At 49.1% G+C, this 17941-nt stretch overlaps 6 protein-coding genes across 6 annotated transcripts; 1 reads left to right on the plus strand and 5 right to left on the minus strand.

Annotated features, from left to right (window-relative positions):
- Positions 1-11: 11 nt before the first annotated feature.
- Positions 12-3541, plus strand: F5147DRAFT_683197 (uncharacterized protein). The gene is made up of 3 exons (XM_041436534.1): positions 12-149; positions 463-2531; positions 2583-3541. Exons 1-3 carry the CDS (start codon positions 128-130, stop codon positions 3330-3332), a joined length of 2841 nt encoding a protein of 946 aa, XP_041295764.1. The 5' UTR covers positions 12-127; the 3' UTR covers positions 3333-3541.
- On the minus strand, positions 3542-4880 carry F5147DRAFT_632132 (P-loop containing nucleoside triphosphate hydrolase protein). Its single transcript, XM_041432814.1, has 9 exons — positions 4734-4880; positions 4647-4686; positions 4544-4595; positions 4413-4495; positions 4177-4343; positions 4084-4122; positions 4020-4032; positions 3842-3967; positions 3542-3783 (listed from the first exon to the last, which is right to left on the minus strand). The coding sequence occupies exons 1-9, from the start codon at positions 4779-4781 to the stop codon at positions 3674-3676; spliced, it is 678 nt and encodes a 225-aa protein (XP_041295765.1). The 5' UTR covers positions 4782-4880; the 3' UTR covers positions 3542-3673.
- A 25-nt stretch (positions 4881-4905) lies between these two features.
- F5147DRAFT_683207 (fungal-specific transcription factor domain-containing protein) lies at positions 4906-8688 on the minus strand. The gene is made up of 15 exons (XM_041436535.1): positions 8477-8688; positions 8347-8423; positions 8264-8291; positions 7900-8206; positions 7832-7843; positions 7554-7780; positions 7238-7499; positions 7083-7181; positions 7016-7025; positions 6861-6952; positions 6709-6799; positions 6405-6650; positions 6090-6295; positions 5902-6030; positions 4906-5834 (listed from the first exon to the last, which is right to left on the minus strand). The coding sequence occupies exons 1-15, from the start codon at positions 8584-8586 to the stop codon at positions 5199-5201; spliced, it is 2532 nt and encodes an 843-aa protein (XP_041295766.1). The 5' UTR covers positions 8587-8688; the 3' UTR covers positions 4906-5198.
- A 223-nt stretch (positions 8689-8911) lies between these two features.
- On the minus strand, positions 8912-9620 carry F5147DRAFT_683209 (uncharacterized protein). Its single transcript, XM_041436536.1, has 2 exons — positions 9167-9620; positions 8912-9106 (listed from the first exon to the last, which is right to left on the minus strand). The coding sequence occupies exons 1-2, from the start codon at positions 9406-9408 to the stop codon at positions 9022-9024; spliced, it is 327 nt and encodes a 108-aa protein (XP_041295767.1). The 5' UTR covers positions 9409-9620; the 3' UTR covers positions 8912-9021.
- A 1455-nt stretch (positions 9621-11075) lies between these two features.
- Positions 11076-13004, minus strand: F5147DRAFT_835292 (uncharacterized protein). Its single transcript, XM_041443957.1, has 2 exons — positions 12482-13004; positions 11076-12427 (listed from the first exon to the last, which is right to left on the minus strand). Exons 1-2 carry the CDS (start codon positions 12865-12867, stop codon positions 11422-11424), a joined length of 1392 nt encoding a protein of 463 aa, XP_041295768.1. The 5' UTR covers positions 12868-13004; the 3' UTR covers positions 11076-11421.
- Positions 13005-14701: 1697 nt separating this feature from the next.
- F5147DRAFT_65937 (uncharacterized protein) lies at positions 14702-17935 on the minus strand. The gene is made up of 5 exons (XM_041434581.1): positions 17520-17935; positions 16281-17464; positions 15322-16228; positions 15241-15268; positions 14702-15190 (listed from the first exon to the last, which is right to left on the minus strand). The coding sequence occupies exons 1-5, from the start codon at positions 17808-17810 to the stop codon at positions 15024-15026; spliced, it is 2577 nt and encodes an 858-aa protein (XP_041295769.1). The 5' UTR covers positions 17811-17935; the 3' UTR covers positions 14702-15023.
- Between the last annotated feature and the right edge of the window lie 6 nt (positions 17936-17941).

Here is a 17941-nt window from a genome sequence, read left to right on the forward strand (position 1 = left end):
TTCTTCTTTCTTCACCACCGTCACCAGCGACAGTCGCTATTGCCGCTGCCAGTATTGAGTACTAACAAGCTGCAGAGAACAGCCAATCTGGAGTCTATATCTTATCCATGTTATTTGCAGTCAAAAGATGCACAGAAATCGTGTCTCCAGTGAGTACTTCTCATTTCTCATTTCGGATTCGGACTTGTTCTTTTGAGCCAAGGTTCTGTCACGCGACAAAGCTATCGCTTGTCGATACTTGGTACTGATCTCTTTACATGTAATATGGTAGCCTGACCCATGGCTGACCTGATCTCTACCTGCTTTATGCGCGTGTCTTCTCAGGAATATTCCGTATTTGCATTATTTTCCATTTGCTTCTGTGAACATGTCGAGGGCAGTCCAAGTGGATCATCATTTTATCTCCTATTGTCCTCTCCTTGTCTTTCATTTATACGTACATTTACTCATATATCACCTCAGATTATCAAAAACAATCGCCCCCAGCGATGTCTCCTTCCCTCATCCATTCCGCAGGCGCCGCCGTAAATTCCCTCTCTCAAGACGACGAGGACGACAGCGACATATGTCCAGTGTGCGATGGAGATTGCACCTGCGACAACAAACCGCGTCCCCCGCCTGCACCGATCGCAAGCAATGGACTTGCGCGTCCTGTTGTTGCTTCATCATCCACCGCTCACGTTCCCGTAATGCCGTCGCTAAAAATCAAATTCACCGTCCCAGCAAGTATGCAGAACAGAGCACGCTTACTGACATCGCAAAACAAAAAATCTCGCGCGGATGGTGTATCCACCGCGACATCCAACATCACGGGATCGGGAGCCGTGTCTACCCTCGGACAGGCTCAGCGTCTTGCTTCGTCAAGCACCGTTGGCCATGGTCATCACACGTCCCAAGATCCAACAAGTCACAAGCGCAAAGGACGTTCATCAATGGGCATCGTCGATGCGCGAAACCTGTCCAAGACTGCGGCAGTAGACCGGCAAATTCACGGCAACGAGGCCAACACGTTGCCACAATCACAATCACATCTCCCATCGCAATCTCTTCGTGCACAAAAACCAGGTGCATTAAAAGGACCGCGCTCCAATGTCAGGAGTGCTCAACAGCCGAGGACAAATTTAAAGTCCTCGAGGCCTCCCCAAAACACTAAGGCCCAAGGCACAATCCCAAAGAAGATCTCCAGTTCGAAGAACAAGAAGAAGAAGCAGTCCTTAATCAGTGGCGGGTCCGCTTCTGATCATAGTAATCAAAGTACTGATGATCTGGACAACGACGATATCGAGTCTGGACAGTTTCCGACTTTCGTCGCTGCTTCAGATTTGTCCCCGTCGTCGGCATCCGATTCCTCTGACTCGGGCAACGAGTCATCGAGTTTCGATTCTGATTCCTCTTTGGAGGCAGAAGAGGAGAGCTATATTCTTGCGGAGCAGAGGCGTCATGATAAAGCACGCGTTCGTCGCGAGCTTTTAGGTGACGAGCCACATCGGCGCAAGGATGCGCATAATAATAATTGGGTTATTCGCCCGCGCAAAAAAAGTGTCGGTCTCAGTGATGTCGACATGGATGGCGACAGTGATGATCATACAGAGGATGAGGACGAGGATGAGGACGAAGAACTGTGTGATGAGGAGGAAGATGAGGAGACAGATGGTCAGGCCCCTAGCGTCATTTACACCGGCCTTGCGACTGGTTGGTCGGACGACGAAGAGTCGAGTTTCGACGCTGACATTTTTTTCGACAATCTTTCTGATACCAACTCCGATGACAGCTCGTCAGGAGACGAGCCTACTGATCCTCAAGATGCTCAGGCAGATGCCATGACAAGTAGCATTAGCAGCCTGCAGCGTAGTACAGACCTTGAGATGACGGAGGGATGGGACGGTCAGATTGTCTTTACCAATGGCTGTGGCGATGGCCAAGGCGTTTTGGACCTTGCCTTTGAGGCCACTGCTGCTCAACTGTTAGCTTCGGATACTGCATCCATCAGCCAGGACAGCGATGTGGAGATGGTGTCAGAAATGGGAATCGGCCGTGGCGATGATGATGATGACGAGGTTGACTCCGTGATTGGTACCAGTGATGGTGAGACTACGGAAGAGGAACTCGTTGACGCCAGCGGCCTACCAACGTCGCGTGCCATGAGGCTCTTCCGTTGGCCTACGAGTGTGTCTTCCATCAATCCATCATTTACCGTCAGTCCCACAGTTTCGCCCGCACCTCATAATCGCCGAACAATCACGTCGTACCACCGCGAGTCCCCTCGACCTGCCGACATTCTCGCCAGAAAGGTCTTTTGCGATGACTCGGACCACTCCCAGACAGACAGCGGTGAAGGAAGTGCACCCTGTCCCATTCGGAGAATATCTCAATGCGGTGTTCCCATTATGGGACACTTTAAACAAGCCGGCGATGTCACGCAGAAGATGGCCATTCTCACTGGGTCAAACAAAGATGTTCCCTCTCCTTTCCCTCACCTCGCTCATAGACGCAGGCGCATTGATTCTAGCAGCGGTGGAAGCTTCAGTAGCGTACGCATTTTATACGATATGATTTGTTGTCATACTAACTTGACATTTCAGATTATGGACGTTCGCGGTCGTACATCCCGACTCACCATCTTCACCCCGTCTTCTGCCTTACCTCCTCCTTCATCGTCCGATGAACCCTCATCACACACTACCCCCGAGCCCTCACTCGCAGAGCCGATTGAACTTGACGATGTGCTAGACTCGTCCTATCTCGACTCTGAGCCGGAGATGTCACTAGGAAACGGTACAGCGAGTGAAGGTGAACTCCATCGTCATTTGCAGAGCTTAAGTCGCTGGGACCGAGTTCCTGTCGGTACTTTCCGTTTAACTCGCGAGTCGGCGGTATCCTCTAATGACATTCCCTCGTCTCCTGGCTGGGCATCCGAACCTCCAAAGACCGTCACATCTGACGTACTGTCCTACAGTAATGTCATGAAAAGTAGTCCTCTCAGCACCATGCTCTGGCATGATAAGGGACCGCCTCCAAAGGCGACTCCCCGCAAAAACCGATCGGTCGTCATATCTCCTGTAATTCTTCCCGTCCGTGACGGCGACCGCACCCCTACCCACGTGCCACATAATCAACCTTCTCATAATCAACAGCCTCCTCACAAAACTCGCAAAGAGTCTCGCCGCGAGATGAAGATGTTGAAACGCAAGACTCACGGGCCCGTCCACCACCACCACCATCAATATCATTATCACAACCACCATCCTAACATGAAGTCGCGAAGCAATGGGTCCGTGCAGCGCACCAACTTTTTCAGTTCCCCTTCTTCAGTCCCACCCCTCAATATATGAATAGTACTGACTTCACAACGTCGTCGATTGCTGGCGACGCAATGTTTCGAGCACCAACTCACGATTTCTTTGTTGTAATCTTTGTGCCACCACCTTGTTATGATCACGCCATTTGTTGTTGTGGTATCTTTCATTCATGCATCATCTATATCGCCCATGTTGCTTCGCTGTTGCACTACACATCGGGTACTGATTCGTATATCCCATGCATTGCTTGGTAAATAATGAGTGTCGTGTTATTAGTGGAGTAGTAATGTAAAAAAAATACAGCATGAATGCGAGCACAGCTCTGACTAGTCCGAGATGAAGTATGAACATATGTATCCGATGTGATGTTGTTATCACATTATCACGCAGCCAGACCCAGACCCCTTTGCCCGCGTGCTCAAGGACACGCGTGCAGCCTCATAGAAGACTTCTGAAACACCTCTATTGTGCTTCGAACTACATTCTGTGATGATCAAGTCAGCTCGCGCGAACAACGAGGTATAAAAAGGAATGATAGGCACCAAGATACCGTGATGCTCGTATTCGACGGGCGACTGCAAGACCCTCCTCATATTGCACTGTATGAGCCCCATATCGAGCGAGTCGATCACGAACAGTTCGATCGTCCCGAAGGTCGCATTTAAGGGCTATCGTATGTCAGATCATATTGTAAAGTGAGGTTGTCAAGGTACGACTGACCGACTAGGACAAGCTATTTCAAGGATTAGTTAGCAACGGGAGAGATACAAAAATCATCACACACCTTCACACCTGGACAGTATTCTATTATTTCATCGATCCACTGCCCAAAGAAATTCAGTTGAGACGGAACCATGGGAAGCAGGAGCGCATGTACCTTCGACTCGACGTTCTCCAATGATGTTGGGTTGTCAACCTGCGAAGACAGCATAAGCCTCGTTGTCCCAATAGATGATGAGCTTTTGCAACTGACAGAGAAACAGATCATGACGACATGCGTTTCTGCATAGCTTAACGATCTTAGCCGGTCAAACTCCTCCTGGCCTAATGAGACCTTCAAATGTTAGATGTTACAAAGAACAAAACAGAGGCATGATCTTCGCATTTGCTCACCGGCGGTATCCCATAAGCTGAGCTCCACTAACTGGTCCTCCACATATATATCATGGACGTAGTTCTCGAAGACGGTGGGTTCGCTGCGATGCTAGTCAGTCGCCAAGCAAGACATAGGATGGAGTGCTCACTAGACTTGAGTGAAGAAGCCTCTCGTGAAGACATTCAATAACGAAGTTTTGCCTATCAGAATAGTTGTAGTGTTTAGTCGAGTGAAGTAGAAAAAGGACATACCAGAAGCACCATCCCCACATACTACAACCTTTCTTTGTATCTGTCACCCACGTTAGCTGGAACCACATTTATTGAGGACTGGCTCACAGGTCGACGACCAAAACCTGTCTTCGAGGAGGACCCACAGATTACCATGAGACTCAAAAAGAGAAGTGAGATCGAAATATGAAGAGTTATTTCCCCAGTTTTGGCGGTGTGTACGACTTGGTCACAGTTGTCCCTCGACTGCCAAACAAGACTAAACAATGCTCCGGCCACATGACACCAAGTGAGAGATCATAAGATATCAAGAAATGATGAGATATCATACAAGAACGCTAATGAGAAGAATATCAAAGTACAAATGCTATAGAACAAGAAGGACAACTATATCGTGACAAACAGTATATGAGACGAGACACCTAGTATATGTACATCTTACCCCAATGTAATATCATATATATATAGTTCATCAGAAAAAGCAGGAAGCGGGCGGTATCAACCCGTGGACTCGCCCAAGCGTCACGATAGGCAGGACGAGAAATTTCCTCCTTCGTCTGACGCCCATGAACACTACGACCCCATCCCGAGACCGCTTTGTGCCACAAACTCTTGCCAAGTGTTATGCATCGTATTTTCTGGAGACTCTCGGCGTGTACCTGTCGATATTTGCCCGTTCATTTGCGAGTAATTGGCCTCGCTACTGAGTCCATAATCGAACACAGAGAAATAGCTGGGGAACTGCCCTGCAACAAGCTCCATGGACTGCATCGGTGCCTGAGAGTCAGTGTATCCTGAATTTTCCGAATAATGAGGCGTGTTTTCTTTGACAGGGGTCATGCTATACGCAGATGAATCTACATATGTCGGGCCTGTGTTATGCGATTGTCCTGTGGCGGGGAAAGTCTGTAGGTAAGCCAGAACGTTCGGATGCACCGCTTGATGCGCGTTTCCTGAAATGAGGGGGAGAGGAACTACCGGATTCATAGATGTGGGAGAGCGATCAAAGACTGCCGCGGGCGAGGATGAGGCTGATAGTGAATCCTTTTTCGCGACCAAACGTGTCTTCCCTCCGAGCGTAGCCAGTTCATCTTCGTCGTCATACGGCGAGTATGGCTCCGATGGTTGACGAGTAAGCGGCGAAACTTTACCCTTCCGATGCTCATTGAGGCATAGATGAGCTTTCTCGCGCAAGCCGAGCATCACCTCCTGTTGGAAACCGTCAGTAAGCATTCACGACACATGCCTATAGTGGGCATAGATGCCGAGGACTTACCAAGACGGACTGTGCACGGAACCCTCTAGCCGCCTTCGAGAATAACTCACAAGCAGAATCCAATTGCACCAACGCCGAAGGGGCTAAACTCATGGATGGACATCTGGTCACCACAGACCCTAGTACGATCTATAAATAAAAAGATGTGTGAGGATTAACGCCATTTGTAGAGGTCCAAGAGGGCATACAGCGCAAGAGAACAGGTGACCCCAAAGGAACCAGATACGCTCGCTCGGCTCCTTTAGTTGAGTATGAAGGTTGCGCATGAGGGCAACGAGCGAGCCCGCACTGCGATAAGCAGCAATGACCGAGGTACCATAGGGACTTCCCAATGGGTCTTTTGGATGGTCAGTTACGGCACGTGCAAAGAAACTTCTGTGGAGGTATAGGAGATCTGATGGAGGAGGCACTGTTAGACTGATGTGCTGCGGGCCCTTCCTCGATATATCGACAAGAAACAAGTTCCGCGATACCATCAAAGTTAGGTTGCAAAAATAACTTACTCATTTCCCGAATAGCCAATACAATATGGCGTTGCAACATGAGCATCACACTTTCTGAATAATGTGTGTCAGCCGGTCCTGTGGAGACGCCAAAACCGGCAACCTGCAGCGCTGAGGGAACAGGAAAGGCACGGAGTTTGCGGTCAAGCTGGAGGACTGTGGCATACGTCGGTGTTTTGGCACCAAAAGCCTGGTCGTGAACAACGCTCATGCACTCTGAAGCGAAACGGTGTTTCCAAGCATGGACTGGAAAGTGATGTAATGGTCATCGAAGAGAAAATATCCCCGTGGAGTAAGAGCTTACAAATGTTTTCCTCTGACGAATCTGTTGAGTATGGCAATTTGCAGTCCATATGGGCCGTGTAGAATGATACCGGTCGACCAAAGGTAAGACACTGCGAACATCGTTCTCCCATAAGTAATCAACAGCACCCACGATGCCAAATGGGGGCGTACCTGCCACGAGTCGTATGTGTATAGTTCCCAGAAGAGCTCTCTGCGACGCAGAGTCTCCTTGTGATCCACGCCCCATCGACTGGGATCTCGGTCTAACGGATGAGAATGTAACGTTAGTACCTCAAACCTCATTGGGGTGCGATAACATTACGTACGCAGGCCAATCTGCCAAGTGACCAGGTGAGCATAATAGACCAGGGCCCTTGGCTATGTACGGCTTACACTTTGCGCCACTTTGATAGCTATTCCCATAATAGCCCACCGTGCGCCAGAATTGGAACCATGTCGGTCCGACATAAAAAGGTAAAAAGTCATGAGAAACTGAAATCGTATGTGTAAGTAGGATATGATCCGAAAATTCCTCGTGGTATGCTTACAAGAGCTTGAACGGCATTAATAGTCGGATCTTCGAACAATGAGCTCTGGAATAGCGCAGCCCGAGCTAATTGGTGATATTTCTCGGCTTCGACATTGTAGGCTGGTTGGTGTACATCCATGAGGGTACCAATCGCGAGAACCATGAAGACGAGAGACAATTTGTGTGATAGAAGAGGATCATCGGAGGGCGGGCCGGCATTGGGGGTGTAAAATTGGGGATATATATCTTCGTAGAAGCACAGTTGGCTTATGGGATTGTACCTTCCGAGGAAAAATCAGAATTATTTTCACTACGATAGAAGAAAGCGGACAGACATCCATGCACCTAGGCGATAGTAGGTCTGACATATCTCTTGAGCTTTGGCAGGCTCCGGAAGGTACCAGCAGAGGGTTCTTAGCCGCACGTTCTCAACATGAATGGATGTGTGTGATGAGGGTAGAATTGGGAACGCGCCACTTCGTGCGAGAATATCGGAGGGAAGGACGGTTTGAAGTGCAGCAAGACGATCACCATCAGTCTCGTGATCTTCGTTTGCTTCATTCTGCAAATATTTAGAAATTTATTAGGGGTAAGTTTGACCACTTGGACAAACCTGTAAGAAATACTGGAGCACTCGTAATCAGACGTAGCAATAACCTCATTGAATGAGTATTCACGCACCCAGGAGTTGGCAATGGAGCCAAAGTATTTTGCACCACCAGAAGCATTGATCGATAAGGAACCAAAAGCGTCAACAACCTCGCCGTTCTGCTCTTCTTCCTTGGCTTCGCATCGAGGCATGTTTCTGTTACTTGGGGGCTCGCGCTGTAAAGGTGATTTGATTTTCAATAAGTCGTCAGCTAATAGAGGATGCCTGTCTGCAGCCACTAGAGAGTGGGAATGTCGAAGAGCATCTTCCAATTCCCGGACACGTTGACAGAGTTCTGATATTTTCTCGTGAAGCTCTTGAGTTGATGCCAAAACAAATCTGTATTAGAAGACATGATCAGATAGTACTCGACTTGAAACACTATGCACCGCTTACCTGTTCCCCTGGCCGGTTGTCAAAGAACCTATGAGATTGATGATCAGCCTGTTGGCTTGAATTGAGCTGAGCTGGAGTCGTACCATCTGGACAGATGGCACCACAGCCACGTTTCACGCATGAGCCACAAGGAATCGCTCTGTCACAACGCAACTTTAGACTGTAAAACGATAAAAGTTGAGTAATGATTATGCATACGTTACTGTGGCTTACCGCCTGCATTCTGCACACGAAAGGCGAGTAGCGCCTTTTCTGCGTTTCTTGGCTGCATCAGCAAAGAGATTTTGCTCCATGCGATTTGGAGAAACTGGGGAGGATAGCATGTGGAGGCCCTAAGGGCTATGTAGACTGATGGCAAGAGAGAAGAAGATAGATGGCCATAATTATCACAGTGTGATGGTTTTCAATTCAGTATGCGAACTATGTCCAACTAAATTCCGCGCTGATTATTACATCAGGTTTGTACTGTAATTTCCAAATGTGGATTAAACGGACTATAGACCCCCTTGCCGACCCCTCGGCACGGATGTATTTGAACGTCGCTGACCTCACAAGACGAACGCGGAGTGACAGTACGACATTGGTGACCCCCCTCATAGTAATTTTACTTCCAGAATACATTCTTCTATCAAGATTTAAAAAAACACGAGGCGTTCATACATTCTACGCCATTCACAAGTCTTCAATTCATTGCGGGTAAACCTTTTTTTCCGCCGTTCCGTGACTTCCATAACCATCATGATCGGTTCCCATTTGTTCTACGACTCGGAGGGCAGTGAGCACGCGCGGGACATGCAATGCATCTGCTGCAACCATGGCATGGACCCTTGAATAGCCTTCGAGGTAACACAGCATGATTCTGTTCTATCTGTTATCTGACACTCATGACGTGTCACCGCTAAGCATCTCTCGCTTAAAAGGACGGTCCAGGCCTTGCACCCCGGCGAGACGTCCAAAAATCGTCCGTGGAGTAATAGATCACGCACTGGGACATTTGACAGTGGACACCGCTCATAGCGTCCGAAAAGAAGCACGGAAGACGCCAGACAAGCGATGACGAGATGAGAAGGACACCCCCCAGTCCCCGTGGCATCAGTAAACAACACCAATGCAACGTACACATACGAGGGCACTGTGAGTGACATTCATGTATACGACATAAACTAATCAGAATGCAGTTCACGGAATTTGCTTTTGGCCAGTCTGAGAAGCCATATCAAAAAAGCGCCAACAAATCGTATCTCACAATATCTCCCGATCATTAACTCTACATTTGTACTATCAACGATTGCGATTGAGCTTACTTCCCTTTCCACCATTTTGGAGTCTATTTTGCTCACTAGCTTCTCCTTGTGCCTCAAGGTATTCTCATGACAAGACCTCTATCCGCACAACTTAGTGGCGGCCTATGGTCCTATCGATGTGAGACTGTGATAATTCCAGGACGGCTTCGCACTACGGAGTCCGTGAATAATTGAAAGCGCATGGGAAATTGCATGCCTTATCAGCGGTTGGCACATATATTTCACTCGAATCGTCCAAGTCCATCATTCATCCGCGATGGTCGAACCGAACGCACCCGGTGAGTATTCATCCCATCCGTGTTCTTCTACAATGGCCGGCGTTCGACAATCCTCACATAATATGATGTGATAACCGCATCCAAGACTAGTCCATGAGAAGTACTGTTTCACTTTTTTCACCGCTTTTGAATTTCCAACCGCAGAAATCTCTCCCCGTCGCAAGAAATTTTTACGCTTTGCCTTATCTCGAAAGGATCAAGTGCGTTAATCATCGCAAATCACAGTCACGGCCTCTTCAAGACTGAGGTTATAAAACTATCCTCCGGCCTCTATGGATCACAGTAGATCTACACACGAAAACTACGGAATACTCACTATTCATTTTTGAAAGCCGAAACACTATGTCCGCCTTCGCCCCTCCGGTGTCCATGAGTCTAAGCTTGACAGACAGTTCGAACACTGCCACACGCTACTGACAAGTCACGCTGAGAAGACGCACTTGCTGATGGCGCTGAACTGTGCATTGCCTTGACTGGTGGTGTACCGAGTCACGGTCAGCTGATCACTCCCGCGATCATGCCTTTAGATCGGCGCTGATTACGATTTGCGGACCATGAGTCGTTGAAACTCTGCGATGCATCGATGAGTATCCACCTGGACTAGCCATATCACATCTAGGCGCTGCCTCGGACAGACTGGAATTCCGTGGATGTTTGAAACAGTCGTCTTTCCCGACTTGTGTCTAGTACGTCTGTACTTTCCGATATGTATTGTTGACTATTCATCACAGCGACCCTGAACGTTACTTCCATTGCTGCTACTACTAGTAGTGGCGTCAGCAGAACCTAGCTTGACACCAGTGAACCCTATTCGCCGATTGAAGAGGGGCATGCGAGAGAACTTGAAGCTGGCCACCATTCCGCAGTCATCAGCATCGAATTGACGTCGAAATGTTGACATTCTGCTGACATATTTCCCTCCCTTTTCCGCTCCCAATGTTAGTGGCAGAATACACGCATGGTACACACATATCGTTCCTTCATTCTTCTCAGGTTACACGCCACCAACGTTCCGTTGGTAACTTTATCCACCTCTCACAAATCAAACGTGCGCATAGACCATCAGCCTATTCGATATTGCATAAAAATAATTAACGCGCGGCTTCGCTGAACATTTACCTTCACTGGGCTTAGCATACTTCCGGAGGCTGCGTATGCATCTTGCTGACAGGGAACGTTATGTGTTCGCTTCTGACTTCTCAGCAAGGCACCAAGTCGCTCAAAAGCCAAGGCGCTCAATTGGTTTATAGTCAGACAACGTGCGAAAAAGGTCGGAAATAGAAACTCTCGAAGAATTATCCTATCTTTACATCTTCTATCTCTGCTTTGTTCGGAACGACTTCGAAGTGATTTATCCATGTGAGTAGGACACATCCGAGTGATTTATGTAAGCGATAGTCTGTTCTCCCTTCCCGCTCTCGTGCTCATGTACATTACAGAGGTATATGCTATATTTGCGGAAAAGTGTGTCTGTAAAATTCCCGTTTGAACTGGGTTCGAGGTTAGAAAACGAATTCGAATGTCTAGTAGGGAGGGCTCATGAAGAGCCAGATCAGAAACGCCTGTAGTACACTAATCAAATGACAACAGGGGACAGGGTTCCATCGGCACCTGGGGGAAGTAGCTTTCCCTCGAGATTGCCAAGATCGCGTGATGACTCCGATGTCACGCTAGTGGCATCTCGTACGTATACAGTTGGCCGAGGACGCTCGCTTGCGGGGCTGATGGGCTCGACTACAGAATCCTCGATGGACGACGTATCAGACATGCCGTTGTACACTGGCTCTTGTTCAACGCGTTGTGACGTTTTAGAAGCAGCAACTGGCGTGGCACGAGCACCGAAGAAGTCGCCCAGTTTTTTGGTGAGAGGAACAGGGGGCGTCAGCGATGATAAGGATGGTGATACAGTGTGGGTGGCGGGTGCGGCGGGGGATGGAGAGGCCAACACAGGACTCTGCGCCAAAGAATCTGCTCGCCAGAGTTTGAATCCCCACCCAGCAGCAGCAGCAGCTGGTGGTGGTGGTGATGGTTTTTTCACCTCTGCAGGCAAAGGGGGAAGACCCTTTGGCACAGCTCCAACCTGGTTATCTTCAATGAATTCCCGTAGAGCTTTGATGCAAGTGTCTGATGCTTCGCGAGCTTCATTTGTTTCGCTCAGCTCATGCTTCACGTCGTCAAGTTCAGCCTTCACAGCGTTGAGTTCCCGGCGCAGCATTTCCAACTCGGCAGACTCTTCCGAAGGGAAAAGAGACTGCGGTGGTGACCCACGACCGAGCATGCCAGACATCCTCCTCGTGTGGGAAGGCTGTTGGGACCTGCTTTTCTGCACATCAGGAAGGGTGAAAGTCGCGGGAGTTGGAGTGGGAATAGGGGATGCTAAATGAGAGCTGTCGAGGGCGTTGTCAGAGACTGATGATATTCGTTTATGGGTATTATTACGCCCAGTCGTGGATCCAATTAATGATGCACGCTTAGAGGACGGTGGGCCATTGAAGGAAGGAATACCCGCTCTAGACAAGTCAAGAGCTGAGGGTACTTGACTCGCCCGTCGATTTTCAGACTGTAGACGCATGAGGCCACGCCTGGGAAGCACTGTGAGTGGCACGTTGTGCAAACAATACGGGTGTGAAACAAACCTGCTCTCCTCGACTTTCGTCCTGAGTATGGATATCGTATCTTCGTCATCCTTAATCCTTGTACGAGCACCATCCAGTTCCTCCTGCATTTTCGAGCATTTTTCCGTCATATGCTCAAGCATGTCCGCAGTTCCTGCCTCGCGAGTCCGCATTTCAACAACTGTTTTTGAGAGCTCATCTCGCTCTCTTGTAACATCTGCGAGTGACAATCTCAGTTGAGTGACGATTGAAGCAAGGACATGCGAATCCAGGGAATGAGGACGTTCTGTGGCATCTACAGGCGAGTTCGGGTTTGATTCATTGTCGAGTTGGCGCTCGAGTTCTAAGGTGAGATCGATGGAAAAAGGGCGAGGTGGTTCGTCGTGTTCTTGTTCGTGAGTAGCCATGGCTAATGGAACGTACTCGTGGTTAATCGTTAAAAGTGTGAGCTAGGGCTTATGTTGGCATGTGGACCAGTAGCAAGTTAGGCTCGGAATGGTGGCAGCCACGTCGCGTACTGTCAGGGAAGGGATTTCACTTACGCCTGCCTTTTATGGATAGTGGCTGTGAAAATGACCATGCATTGTCGTCGAGTGTCATGTTTTGCACTGGGGAGTACAGCTTGTCGTTAGTCTGCTAGGGACGCCGTTGCGCAGTCCTGGATGAGTCTTGGATGTACAGCCATTCGCGCGCACGCTTTATCACATCTGTCTACCGTAGGCTTAGCCTTCCTCGGCGTATCCCCGCACCGCTTCGACTCCTGACGTAAAAATATCACCGATCACGCGGTCACCGTGACAAAAATGAAATAATGCTGAGCAGGAAACCAACAAATTAATCAACGTTGGTTTCTTGGTCGAGGGTGGCGAAGAATGTGGCAATATCAAAGTTTCAAGCGATCAATGACCACAGTATTAATTGATTTCATCACATAAAAGCACATCGAAATAGTGAAATCGCAAGACCGTTTAGCTAGGATCGAATTCGAAGAGGTTCGAGTTAATTTGAGGTTGATAAGGCAAAAGACAAGAGTAATAATGAGGACGACGACCCTGGCATCATTGGGAGATACCTGGCGGAGGCTACAATGAAGGTCCATGTGAACAGAGTTCCCAATACCATTCTTTCGTGCAGAACTCCATTCGAGATTCAGAAAGAAGTGTAGTGGGTGCGCGGGCGTCCCTGTCATACCTCGCCCTGGATGATCTTTGACAGGCTATGCAAGTGTCCCAATAACCAACTCGGCCTAAAACACCAGTAGCTTGGCATCTGGCACAAGGTGCCGATGCGGTGATCGCTTGGGCGTATGGACAATGAAAATGAACGTTCCAAAGGGAGTCGCTCATCTGGTGCTGCGCCGGGGGGTGTCGCAATAAGTATCATGTACATCGCGACGATCTTATTCAAATGTGATGGAGGCCGATGGCCGGAATGTTCTAATTGTGCGTCCTAGGAAGTCAAAAGTGGGCGTCATTGGTTGGAGGCGTTGTGGGTGGAACTCACTGATGTCAGGGTGACATGCAAAGCTCCAATAGGCTCCACTAGAACATTCGGGTCGCCTCGGAGTAGGATAAGACTCGAAGGATTCGAGCTGTGTCTATACACCTCAAAGAAAAGTTAGCACATTCCTAGGTAAAAATAAATTACGAGTAAGTTGGAAAGTAGACAGGAAGCAAACATTTTTATCATGAAATAAGAGAAACGCACAACCGCAAAAACAATTCACAAGGAAGTCAGAGAACAATGTATGAGATCTCATTCCTGCGAGAGTGAGCCATGCAAGATGAGTGCATTGTAAACCAAAAGAAAATGCACTCACCTACCCCACTTCAGTGCATCCTCCGAGTCTTGATATGTCACGATCTCAGTCAAATGCAAAAAGGGCCCCCTGTTCGGGTCCCGAGAGGGCGTAGCAAATATCGCTCATGCGATCTGACCACGGATCAAAAATACTAGGACTCCACATCGCGGATGATCGTTTCTGATGTATGGCTCCATTTGCGTGACAGATAAACTAGTACGCGACTCGTGTAACGAGACTTCAACATGTGCACCAGGTGGGAAGGGAGCGCGCTTGATTCCGATGTGATATCACTTAGCAAACAAAGTGATTCCTATACAAGATCGCTCAGTGCACAAAGCCAGCATCTTGGCGACTGTCTTCAAGTTCAGCTCTTCTTGTCGTCTGGTTAACAGTGGAAAAGACTCACCATCAACGTAGAAAGGCTCTTGGCTTCGGCAGGCGTAGTGACTCTAGACTCGATCAATTGAAAATGAGGGATACATAAGTATAAACTATCCGCACAGGCACCGCAAAGCACATCGTTAGGGAGTTCAGGCAATTTCAAGTAGTAAGTGTCCGATGGAACGGTATAATACAACATAAGATGGAAAAAGATAAAATCACATTTTTTGCCCCCGTTTGTACAATCATACAACCTTCAATAGATCTGCTTAATAACACATTATCCTTCACAGTATTCCATTTCAAAGCAAATACCAGTCTTAGCCAAAGAGTCATTCTCCCACCTCCGGTAGTGTGGACATTGCACCAACGGCGTCCTCAACCGTGAGTAAGAGCATCTACACATATGATGCCATCGCGCTCGCTCCAAGGATAACCCCACCGATGAAGCCATTCTCGCACGCCCGAAGCGAGCCGAGCCCGCGAGGCACCACGTGCTGCGTCCTGTGTTCCAGTGTGCTTTTCTTCTCCAACAATAAGGAAAGCTAAAACATAAAAATGAGTTAAGTTGCTGGCTCTGCAAAAGAACACCTACCGAGACCAAGGAAATGTTCCCGCTCGAGCTAAGATTGATTTGATTAAACGATCATTTGACTGATTGGCATGGAGTACTCACAGCAAGCAAAAATTCTTCGAGAACGTCTGTTGCCTCGTTCGAATGTAAGCCGTGAAGATCAAGCATAGATTCCGTTCTTTCTTCTGACGTTGATTTCGAATCACCGCCTGTGGTGGTGCTGGCTATGCCTAGACATACTCCCAAACCTCCCCCGCAGGTTCGGCCACGCGCAGTTCGATCTCCGGCATCATCAGACCAGCCAAGATCTCGGCTCTTCACAGCTTGTTCGGCAACTTTTGCACGTTCTCTGACAAGTTTACTAGCCGCTGTCGTCATCTCATTGCCCATTTTAGCATTGAGATCGTGACCCTCCCTACTAAATCGTTTGGCTGCGGCACCATCGCCGCGTCTCCATGCATCAGCAGCTCGAGATAAGCACGCATTCCGAGCAGCACCCAGTTGCAGTGCTCGAGATCGATAAGACATATATAAAGTATTGATTGATTCCCCAGTGGGTAGCGTGGGCAATAGCGCCGGGGGACGTAACTTGATGCGAGGCGATGGCTTTGGCGCCACAATCGAGGTGCGGATGTGCAAGTTATCCACAGATGCATTCGATGAGATTGACGAGCGAGTGGCCGTTGTGCGGTCCACCTGCACTGGAGTAGGAGCTGGTCTCTTTACGGCTGCTGCGAATCTCGTGCGACCGGGATCGTGTTGCCAATTGCCATCACGTGCGCCGTAACCTCTCCGATTACGAGAAGTATCAGGTCCTAGAGCTGGAAACTCATCAGGTGGAGGGCTTGTAGTGCGGGTACTAGAGTTGCTGAGACTAGTCCGTGACAATGCACCAGTCACACTGGCCACATCAACGTCTTTGGGAAGGTGATGCAAAAATTCACATTGATCCTGTTTGGCACAGGTCCCACGCAACCAGAACCGGCAGAGCGCTCTCTCTAGATCGTGACTGCGAATGAAGATGAGGTGGACATAAGCCAAAAGAACAAGAACCAACAAACCTGAAGCGGCAATCGGCTCGCAAGCATTCGCCCGCAAGGTAATAGCGGCAAACCCTATTTCCGCCGGAAACGGGTCGTCCGTTGCCTCTGGTAGAACCTCGGGCGGCTTGGAAGTCTCCGCGTCCCCCATGTACTACCCCTGCGCTACTATCCCTAGCCACTAATGTCACTCGTCCTCCCATGGACCGCATACGAGGTTGGCTGTGCTGAGGTGGAGAAGGCAGAGCGCGATCAACAAGCCATGCCATAGCACGGTCAAAATCATAGCCGTTCTGAGAAAGTGCATCTTCAAGCTCGGATGGCGCAAGGGTGGATCCGAACACCGAGCTAAGGACATCAAGGGGTGTCATTCCATCTGTCAAGTACCCTGTCCCCTCCGCGTCATCGACTGTTCCATCGAACTGTGGGTCATAATCATAGGCATGCTGGTAGTAACTTTGTGTAAGTGGATCATCGGGTGAGATTGAGGCACTATCCATCCACTGGTCAAAGTCAGTGATTGTGATTGGATGGAAGGAGTTGGATGCTGTCTTGGGCGCGAAGGGATCGAATGGGTCGTCCTCTTCGTCGTCCTCCCCTGGCCTAAGAGACGAGCGGAGGGTGCTTGGAGTTACCGCTCGGGGCTGTAAAGTATCGCCCGGCACCAAAGGCGCGGCGATGGCGAGGTTAGAAGTTGCTCTGAGCTGGCTATGGGACCACGGGTCAGGAGATGGTGTCTCGGTTCTATATCCAGAAAGGGTTCCGGAGGCGGAAGAAGCTGCAGCTGCAGATAGGGGCCGGGGAATGGGCTTGAATTCGGTTGCTTTTGCACTCAAAAGTCGAGGAGAGGATATTGGCGATGATGGAAGGCTCGAAGTGAACTGAGGATGTACTTGTGCCTGTGCATGCGCGAGTGTTGGTGAGTTCATTGGTGAAATACTACGTGCAGTCATGTATGAGGTTGCGTTTCCAGTTACAAGAGGGGAACCAGCAGGTGTATGTGGCCTACGAAAACCGATAGCAAGAGGAGAGTTGGGTACTGAGGTGGGGGTATCTGGTCTGTTGGGGATGAACCGAGCAGCAGAGTGGGTGGAAGCGCGAGAAGAGGGTCGAGATGGCCGTCTTGTTGGAGTCAAGAAAAGGAAAGGCACGCCTGCTACATCGTCGTGGTGTCTATGCATCAAATCTAAGACATGTTGTTCGAGCTGGAAGACGAAAGATCAGAAAAAAGGGGCAAGGTCAGGCATTTCGCGAGCTAACCATGTCGTCTTCTACTCCACAAGTAGTCTTCAATGATTCTTTAAGTTCATCCTCTTGCTCATTAGCAAGAAATCCTGCTACTTTGGTCACAAAAGATGTGCTGATGCGGATTGATTCCTCTACGTCTCCATCTCCATCAATGCCGTCTGCACCGCCCTTCTGCTGACGGATTATAGCTAATAATTGGGCACGGGTGTGGGGAAATCGTTGACTGGTTAATACTGAACCAGATTCAGATACATCGTCAGGCTCAAAGATAACAGCGGGAGGTAGAGTTAGCGTCTGCGGCATCGCTAGAGGGCGTCAAAGTGAATGATTAGGGACACAAAGCAAGAAAAGTCCGAAAGCGAAGAGTGAGATGGAGCTAATCTCTGCGTCCGGGGACGCTGCTAGCTAGTAAGTCAACAATTGCGATAGGGTCC

Source organism: Suillus discolor, assembly GCF_016758755.1.
Source record: "Suillus discolor strain FC423 chromosome Unknown F5147scaffold_13, whole genome shotgun sequence".
Lineage (NCBI taxonomy): Eukaryota > Fungi > Basidiomycota > Agaricomycetes > Boletales > Suillaceae > Suillus > Suillus discolor.